Source organism: Cydia pomonella, chromosome 3 (genome assembly GCF_033807575.1).
Source record: "Cydia pomonella isolate Wapato2018A chromosome 3, ilCydPomo1, whole genome shotgun sequence".
NCBI lineage: Eukaryota > Metazoa > Arthropoda > Insecta > Lepidoptera > Tortricidae > Cydia > Cydia pomonella.
In genome coordinates this window covers 17,479,582-17,489,617 of record NC_084705.1, presented here as the reverse complement: position 1 = coordinate 17,489,617, position 10,036 = coordinate 17,479,582, and the positions used below count along the sequence as shown (strand labels likewise).

At 35.0% G+C, this 10,036-nt stretch overlaps 1 protein-coding gene across 3 annotated transcripts; it reads right to left on the bottom strand.

Annotated features, from left to right (window-relative positions):
• Window positions 1-6,555: 6,555 nt before the first annotated feature.
• Window positions 6,556-9,831, bottom strand: LOC133516198 (uncharacterized). 3 transcript variants are annotated; one of them, XR_009799186.1, is made up of 4 exons: window positions 9,442-9,738; window positions 8,252-8,409; window positions 7,144-7,272; window positions 6,556-6,737 (listed from the first exon to the last, which is right to left on the bottom strand). XR_009799186.1 is itself a non-coding variant. In XM_061848996.1 (4 exons), exons 1-4 carry the CDS (start codon window positions 9,746-9,748, stop codon window positions 6,636-6,638), a joined length of 393 nt encoding a protein of 130 aa, XP_061704980.1. In that variant the 5' UTR covers window positions 9,749-9,831; the 3' UTR covers window positions 6,556-6,635. The 3 variants fall into 3 exon arrangements, 1 of the variants encoding a protein (XP_061704980.1); XR_009799187.1 differs by having other exon boundaries at window positions 9,536-9,738; XM_061848996.1 differs by lacking the exon at window positions 9,442-9,738 and adding an exon at window positions 9,745-9,831.
• Window positions 9,832-10,036: the final 205 nt, after the last annotated feature.

Below are 10,036 nucleotides of genomic sequence, written 5' to 3'. Positions count from 1 at the left end.
GCTGTCTTTCGACACATGATAAAAACTTGTAGAACGCCATTTGACTTTGATCCTTTTTCTTTTACTGATACGTGTTAAATTTGTTAAATGCCTAAAAGTGGCACCATCTAAGAGATAAAAGGCCAAAGGTATGACAGCATCGTTTCGAGCGACCATACCACCATAACCTTTAGGTTGTGCCCGGTAAGATAGCCCCACTTTTTGATATTTAACAAATTAAACACATATCTGTGAAAGAATAAGGATCAAAGTCAAATGGCGTTCTAAAAGTTTAAATCATGTGTCGAAAGATGGCAGTAAATTTACGGGGCTACAAAGTTTTCTTTGACAATACACCTCTATTTCAAATTCTCTTTGCTGTTAGTCACCAGCAAGTAGATTACCAGTCAGGGGCCGCATATATATAAATACCCACATCAGTTGAACAACTTGCTACTTTGCTGTGCGGTATTTAGAGCACCAATACTAGTATAGGTGAAAACTAGTTAGTAGTGGTGGTTAGTAGTTAAGTAATACCCCGGTGAATATGGCCTTTCGTATTTGTGGGGCAGACGAAGAGAAGCATTTCTACTAAGGAACGCGGTGATGTCAAGCACCATCGACCAAAGTCTGCAGTCTGGGAGTATGTCACACGGACAAAGCCAATCACTTAATAAAGTTTGGTAAGCCTTTGGTTCTCGCCAAGGAGAAGCAATATAGTTAATCCCAGAATGTTGCGCGAGGCCATTGGAAGATTTTTTCTATAGCTTGGGATCCAGTAGTATATCTAATAAAGGAACAAGGAAGATACAGGACTGTGAGACCATAGTGTTGAATGAAAGGTATGGACATTTTATTATGGCAGTGTTACTTAAAATTGTGGTAATGCATATCAGAAGAACTATCTACTACGGTCTAAGCAAGGACGCTTAGAAAGATAAATTTTATAGATTGATTCACCTGTTTGTATCTCTATCGCATGCGCATAAATATTGTTTTCATCACACTTGCTGCGAAAGAGATCTTATTTCATGCAGGTGTACTGAAGGACAAAGGCCTATTTTGTTCCCACGGGAGTTATGGATTGTGAAAAAAGTTATAACTCCCTAGGGAGTTATACATTTTCCATACAAATCAAGTGGCATAAATGTGTTTTACTTTTAAAATATTAACGTTTATAATTTAATACTTCTGCTCTTGTTTAAAATTATTTAATTTGATTAATTTAACAGTCGCTTAAAATAGTTTTATACAATTTTCAATTGTGGCTGAATGTCGGATAGGTCTGTGCCTTCGATGCGTCCTTTGAAATGTCACCGTATTTAAGAATTATTTCGCTTAAAATTTAGTTTTTCGTTCGCAAGTGTGATGAAAAACATTTTGTGTAACTCTCGGAGACTCGAGTCTTTAATTCACTCCAGCTTGTGGCTGTCGTGAATATATAGACTCTCGTACAATATTTCACTTATCCCCCTCTTTGCACAATGTACTATATCCCTCTCGCAGAGTGTCATTGACCGCCGTCATAATGGACAGCAATAAAATTACGTGCGAGCGATAGAGATAGGGACAAGCAGGTCAATGTGCGAAATTGCTAGCGTCCTTAGCTCAGCTTTATATGCCTAATTTATATGTAAAACGACTTACAATGTATAATTTTTGTTCATTATCTTTGTGTGTAGGTTTAGCACATTGTAATTTTGAAAGAGGTGAATATATTTATCTTCAGTTTCCCTTTGACGACGAACGATGTAAAGGGTTCGAAACGTTGGGATGTATTTGAATTCAATGTAGTTACGCGATTTAATCAGTTTAAGTAGTTTTAAAAACCGGACAAGTGAGTGTCGGACTCGCCAAACGAGGGTTCCGTACTTTTTAGTATTTGTTGTTATAGCGGCAACAGAAATACATCATCTGTGAAAATTTCAACTGTCTAACTATCACGGTACATAAGATACAGCCCGGTGACAGATGGACGGACGGACGGATAGCGAAATCTTAGTAATAGGGTCCCTTTTTACCCTTTGGGTACGGAACCCTAAATATGTCTCCGAATAATCTATAACAAATAGTAACATATTACATATTGGATAGGGGAGACCGAGGTGAGTTAAAAGTGAGGTATGTAGAAACAACGTCAATTTTGCGGTATTTATAATCGTCTTGAGGCAAGGACGCCTATTCAGGGACCAGCGGATGGCTGGATAACAGATGACGTTGTTTCAACCTACCGCTGTTTTAACTAACCTCGGTCTCCCCTACTCCGAATAGAAAAATATTCATTTGTTAGTTTCTTCGTTACGTGTACCGATTAGTACACGTACTTGTACATGTTGTTGTTGTTGTACGTGTACATTATATAATGGTTTGGTACTCTAATCGATATGCACGAGTACGCCTCGGCTTTGCCAAAAGACTAAAACCTCGGTGAGAAAACGCACGCTCTGAGTTTGTTTGCGAGAGTAAGGTCATTCTTTATAATCAGTATGTAGTATGTGTATCTTTATATTCTAGTTGCTATTCGTACAGACTCACATACATATAATACATACAATTAATTCTGATATGTTTTATCCAACTGTGCTCTCAAACGTTGCAAACATTAAGTAGGAACTCAGACATAAAAGCTAATTTAAAACTGTGACTTCCCTATCCATTTCGCCAATGTGTACGCAGGCAAGTAGAATTACCCAGTTGTTTTTTTCGCTTCGCTGAGCAGTAATCACTGGAAGCTGAAATCATCCAGGAGCATCCTTGGATACTTTGAAAACGAATATCATCATCATCAAAAAACACTATCTGCTGAATGAAATAGTTTTCGTTACCTATGGTAGGTAACGAAACTTACCTATAAAAAGTGAACATTAAATACACTTCGTCAGAAAAAACTTCAGTGTCACCATCTTATTTTAATATTTTGGAGTAATTTGGCTATGGAAATTCTGAGTATTGATGCTAAATGATTTTGTAATTAAATAAATGGAAAGCTATAGTCATCTTTACGAATTTATGTAAGCTATTTAAACGACGATCATTAATACTTGAGCAGTGTTCTCGGAATTGCGTCGTGAATTCTTGACTCGGCTCATTTGGTATTCCTACTTCGTTAGCTACAAACAGATTACGCGTCAGATTCTCAGGTTTGTGTTTCTGCACTCGATTATCGTGAAATTAGCTATTGCCCGCGACTTCGGACGCATGGATTTTTATACTGGTTGTTGTAATTCGACGTGAATATTCTGTAGCAAAGAATAGCAGTTGGGTTAATAATTATCAAAGAGAATTTGAAATAGAGGTGTCTTGTCAAAGAAAACTTTGTAGCCACACTTAACACATATTAGTGAACGAATAAGGATCAAAGTCAAATGGCGTTCTAAAAGTTTTAATCATCTGTCGAAAGATGGCAGTAAATTTACTTGGAAAAAAAGTTTTTTTTGACACACACTTTTTTTTTTTGATAACATGTACTTTTACGAAGATTCTAGTACCTCATTCAAAAAAATGTCGTTCTTTATACAATGTGTCGATCCTTTTTTATTCTAAGGGGACATGTTTTTGAAAACGCTGTAATAAATGTCTTTAATAATATCTTGTTATTTCAGATCACAAAAAAAATTGTCCTGACTTTGATTTTCTGAAGCAGTATTCACACAAAGGTCTTCTAAGAACAAGACACATGAGGTCATTGTCACGGTTGTGTAGACGTGATTTTAATAATTGATTGTTTGTATTGATCTTTCTTTGTCGAGACATGTTTTTAAAAGTTAAAAACAATACAGTACCTAATGAACTTTCGAACAACTTCCGGTCCGCTAAAAGCATACAATAACGATTTTGATTATTTTTATTTGAGTTTGTTCATAATGAATAAATTCCCGTAATAATTTTGCTACAGTAAGATGAACATTTAAAGGCATATTGGAGGAATTTTAATACTAGATAAATTGAGCAGGCGTTTCAATTCATTTCAACCCTATTACGCCACAAAAGCGAATCAGGCCAATTTGTTACTAAGCACGGCCCGAGGAGTTTTGATCTTCAGGCCAATTAAGTATATTTTGCTTGGAGCCTAAAGGAAAAACCGTTGACAGACGGATCATAAAAAAGAAGACTGGAGGAATACCCATCAATACTCTTCCCATCCCAAGCACTTTTAAGGGTGGCATTCATATTTAAAAAAACTGTCATTTATTTAACGTTGATATGATTATTAGTCTCCAGGAGTCGTGTCCGCAGTAATAAATTAAAGTACTGATCCAAGCTATTTATCGTCCAATGATATTTTAAGAAAGTAGTTGGAGAACCACCAACACTAGAAGTAATCGCTGAATATGAATATAGGTACTTGCACAAAAATGTTAGTTTTTAATTGGGTTTTGCATTTTTATTACTCTATAGCAGGTTTTTCATCAGACGATCAAGGCTAGTGTTTTTTCTAAGACACTTGTCTACAGTATTGAAATCAATTGTTAATGTTTTATAATATTGTAATAGGAATTTATTCAGTAGACTGTAGTATATTTTTAAGTAGACTGACATTTGATTTGACTTGAGATGGGCATTTGTACTTTCCAATAAGTGATTGTAAAATTGGAAGTGTACTGTGAATTTTTATTATAATAATTTTGTAAATTTGTTAATATTATAATTGTAATTTTTTTTATAATTATCTTCAATATTTATTTAAATTTTTAATAGGTACAATGTAGATAATTTTAATTATTAAGTAATTATGTTCGACACAGTAATTATTGTTGAGAATGAATAATATATATATATATATATATATATATATATATATATATATATATATATATATAAGAACCTCTGCTAGAAAACCGGAACCGGACAAATAAGCCGGATTGCATGATATTTTTTTTACCCCCAGCATTAATATTTTTTTTTATTTCATTCTAAGTTTTTTTAGGAATGGTAATTATACCCAGATATAGGAGGCCGTACGGAGTCAATCACGGTAATAGTACATTGTGCAACGGTAATAGTACATTCTGCAACGAGGGGGGTAGGTGAAATCTTGGATACAAGGGTGGTAATTGCCGACAGCCCCAGGCTGGAGGGAATTAAAGACCCGTGTTTGCAATATTCTTACCCCCGGAGTTACACACAATGTTGTTCATTTCACTTGCAAAGAAAAAAACTAAATTTTAAGCGAAATAATTCTTAAATTATGGTGACATATCAAATATTCGTCCGCCATTTCTTGGCAGGTGAGGCATCGAAGACACCTATTCGGCATTCAGCCACGATTGAAAATTATGTAAAATATTTTAATCTGTTGTTAAATTAATCAAATTTAATAATTTTAAACATAAACAAAAATATTAAATTATAAACGCCAGTATTTTAAAAGTAAAACTCATTTATGCTACTTGGTTTGTATGAATAAGTGACATAATTAAAGAAATAAAACTATAACTCCCTAGGGAGTTATAGCTTTTTTTCACAATCCATAACTCCCCCGGGAACAAAATAGGTATTTGTCCTTCAGCACACCTGCATGAAATAAGATCTTTTTCGAACAAGTGTGATGAAAAATGCTTTTTTAGGTTAATACGTGGATCAATATTTAATCCATTGCTACTGCAGTGTTCATTATAAGGTACCATCACCATTTGTTAGAGCCACTCTCCGACCTCGCATTACACCCCTATTTGTAATTCCCAATACCAGCACAATGACATTAGTCACTAGTCCTCTATATGTTGCACTCAACCAAGTGGGATTATGAAAAATAATACCGTCATTATTTTTCATAATCCCACTCTTGACATATACTCACCAAGAGAACCGACATTCCTGGCCACAGCAGCTCGCTACCTGGAATCAATATCTACACCCACAATTATTAATATTAATTAAATTTAGTGTAAGTACGAGTATGTCTGTAATCTGTAACCCATAACTTGCATGTTTGGTTTAACTATCAATGTAAGTTTGTGAATAAAATAAATAAATAATCAGTTTTAAAAATAAATATTTATTCTATTTTAGAACAAAACTACGAAATCCATATATGCCCATCATTTTGGGCATACCATATTTTCCCAGATTATGTTTTCCATAATCTGATATTATTTCACACACAGTTGTATGAAATTAACTTTGAGAAAATAGTCTCGACAAAAAAATACAACTTTTGGATTGTTTTTAAAGCTTTTAGTTACTTTGTGTTTTTTTTTTATTTATAAAAAACGTTAACCTACTGTTTTTACCTACGCATGGTGTTATAAATGTTAAGTACATTAAAGAAAATTTGGGTTTTAGTTAATTTTAACTGAGTAGCACTTTAAGCTCAGACTCTTATTGAACCGTTACAGGGCAGATTATATTTGCTGTTTTGTTTGACTACAAAAAAATAATTATATGGGTTTTTATGTTTTCTCTTTGAGGCTTCAATATTTGAAATTAGCTCTAACTCACAATCACAACACTAGTTGTATATATAATGTATAAACTATACACACCACTAGTTGTGTATGTAATAATAAACATTATTAATTATATTTTTACTATACTTACCAATTTATATACATATTTGTTTTATCAAATTTTACGACTTGAGTAGCTTTTATTAAAACAGGTAATAAAGTAAACTTGTATATCAGATCCCAACGTTATGTAAGTCTATTACTTTTTCAAGTAAAGTATGCATCGACAGTAAATCGACAGAGGTTCTGTATGCCAGCTTGGTGATTCGACTTGCCATTACAGTTTTGATTTTTAGTGCATGCGCATTCCTGAAAATTAAAACGGAAAACAATTTTACACATATGTAACCAATAATAATCTGCCCTTTATTTTACAGGACCACCGTATTCGACTACTCGAACAATACATTTCGATCTCGGCCTCTGGAGGGGTAACTCACTTTTTCATTTGGTATAACATGGTATTAACACATCTTAACGTATTTAAAGAAAAATGGTTACACTCGTAAATTATTCGTCGCTATTGGCGACATGTGTTTTCATTAAATATTTTAAAATATGTCCCACGAAAGTTTAATTTCGATTATAACAGATCTATTTCAATTTATGATTCCTTTCGGGTTTAACATTAGTGTGAAAACTAGATGGACGCTCAAGCGGTGACGACCGACGTAAATTACCTAGGTTCAGCAAGTAGGTTTCACTTTTTACTTACAGTAAGATTTGATTTGGATGTAATTTGCGAAGCGTGAATAATGGACTTGTTTGGCATTTTTGGTTTAAGTCCTGGTGAAGTCTCATGGCAGCAGTTGTATGACCCGGAACATAAAGCGCACCCGCGAAACTGAAAAATAAAGAAAGTTGTTAAAAACTTACGAAACGGAAACATTACCACAACATAAAATAAATAGGCTAGTGTACTTTTAAAAAAACTGCCATACAGCAGTCTTCATTACTCGACATCGGCTTAATGAAAATTATACATTAATGAACAAACAAGTTTAAACACATTTTTGCGTTTTATAGAATTCGGATTAAGATTGATTGGTCGTCGGACTCATTCACGTAAGTAGTTTTTTTTCGAATATCATGAAATATGTTTGCAATTCATTACCTAATTGCAAAAAGTAGTGTGTGTGTGTATGTGTGTGTGTGTATACAATTTGTTTCAAAATTTTAACTACTTATTACGATCGTGCGACTTCGCTGCTTTCATGTTACAATACCTGAGCCACGCGAACGTAAGGGTCTGGTTGTGGAAGAACAACTACCACAGGATTTTTTCGTTATTTTTCCTAGACTCCTTATGAAGTAATAATTCACTTATGCAGTGTTAAGGATGACTCAAGTAAGACCGGCCCGAGGCCGGGCCGAGGCGCCCGACTCTTCGTTTTCTATGAAAGGTGATCGGTATTGTATTGTATTGTATTTATTTATTTGCAAAGAATAAGTAGGTACAAAAGTGTCTTAGGTGGTAAGTGACAATTGGTTGCTTATTCTGCTATTTGTACTAAACAGGTTCATCCACAGGTTCAGGTTCATTCGGTGATCATGTGATGTTTTTTATAGAAAACGGAAGTGTCGTACGCCCCGGTCCGGTCTAACGGAAGTCATCATTTACACTTCTCTCTTTAATTGTATATGCGTTTTTCTCGGGCGCAAAGAGCTATAACAACCAATCATCTTGACGTTTCATAAAGAGTTGCTAACTTGACTTATTAGTAAAATTACCTTCCAATAACTTTACACCGTATATCATCTCTCTCTATTTATCTCTTTTTCGGCTTTCTTATGGATGCTAATATATGTAAATGTGAACTTACCACAGCTCTTTTTCTTCTTATCATTAGAAATCTCGGCCTCTTAAATTGGCGGCCTCCTTTTCCACACTGACAGTATTTCTTCGCACGGCGCCGAGTGGCGGCCGCGTGGAGACGTCCTTTCACGCAACACCAGCTGTGATGCCGCGACAAGAATATGCCTGGCAACGGTACTCGTCATTTAAAAAATAATGTTTTTGGTGTACAACAGCATGCTACTTTAATTATTTTATGGAAAAAAAATAGAATTGTGCCCCACATATTACTGTAGTGACGTGGTGGATGTGGATCAGCGGGAACACCTAGTTAACATTTAGCGAGAAGTAGCAAGGAACCAAAAAAGTGGCGCCGTCACATGTCGAAGACTAAGTCTCATTTCGGCTTCCTGAGCCAAGGAGTAAGCATGTGAGTAAAATAAATTGTCGATTTTAACCTGTGACCCCGGTCCCAGGTCGAAAAAATAATGAATAACGTAGCATGCTTGTGTTGAAAGTAGTAATATCGACCGGTCTGGCATAGTGGGTAGTGAGTGCCTATGAAGTCGATGGTCCTGGGTTCGAATCCCGGTAAGGGCATTTATTTGTGTGATGAGCACAAATATTTTTTCCTGAGTCATGGATGTTTTCCATGTATTTAAGTATTTGTATATTATATATATCGTTGTCTAAGTACCTACAACACATCAAGCTTTCTTGGCTTACCGTGGGACTTAGTCAATTTGTGCAAGAATGTGCCTATAATATTTGTTATTATAGACGAGTATTATATAAAACGATTTTATAGAGTTATTAATTCAACTATATCAAAGACTGGTAAACTAATTCCTATTGAGGCAAAGTTAAATAGGACTAAACCAATGCATAGTAATGCCTCGAAGTTTAAGGTACGACGCTGGCAATCCAAGTTGGAAGATTAGCAAGTTGTGGATACGGTGTTGAATGCGGCCATTTTGTCTTCTTCTTCCTCCTGCCCACGTCACAAATAAATGCCCATAACAGGATTCCATCCTGTGTGGTAGGCTTGGTAACTATCAACTGGGCTAAGTGGCCGTTAATTATCTTTACAGTAGGATATGGTGCTACTTTACCGCACTAGTGCGATAATTAGTACATTACGTAACTATGTCAAACATTTAAAGGGCCACATGTACTGTGAAACGTTGTACGATACATGTGCAAATAAGTAATTCGCACCTCGTGTCGATTTAAAACGCTCCCTTCTGTCGTGTTTTAATTTATCGCCACTCGTTTCGAATTTCCTATTTTTCGCACTTGTATCGTAATGTACCTCCTGTTAATAACTGAACGACGTGGATGTTTTTTTTACGTTGCGTGCATTACTCTATAACTTAAAAAAATATATTTGGAAGAGCATCTGAAATAAATCTAATTAATGTCTTGACCCCACACAAACACACCCACTTGATATTCCGGAGTAGTTACGAAACACTTTCACAATGAAAAAATGTATAAAACATAATAATTTTATATACTTGCCCATAATTAATTTGGTGAGTGTTAAAAGTCCAATGCTTCTGTCATGGCATGACCATCTAATTGTTAAAACTTGACGTCACATGACTTTTTACCGTCTAATATATCCAATTTTACACAAGTATTTAGTTCGCTCCGAACAAATAATCGCGATTGGCCAAAACCTATATAGAGTGGATTCATAGACATCTATTTAATTAAATTAAAAATTAGTTTAAAATTTTATTAAAATAGTTAATAGTTTTCGAGTAAAATGGCTGTGTCATTCATAGAGACAGACGGATGGACGGACGGA

What these genes read in the sequence shown, in the direction of transcription:
- LOC133516198 (XM_061848996.1), bottom strand. An exon ending in TAAGAAGAAAAAGAGCTGTG is followed by an intron (nt 7,273 to 8,251) that starts GTAAGTTCACAT and finishes TTTATTTTTCAG; the next exon opens with TTTCGCGGGTGCGCTTTATG. An exon ending in CATCCAAATCAAATCTTACT is followed by an intron (nt 6,738 to 7,143) that starts GTAAGTAAAAAG and finishes TTTAATTTTCAG; the next exon opens with GAATGCGCATGCACTAAAAA.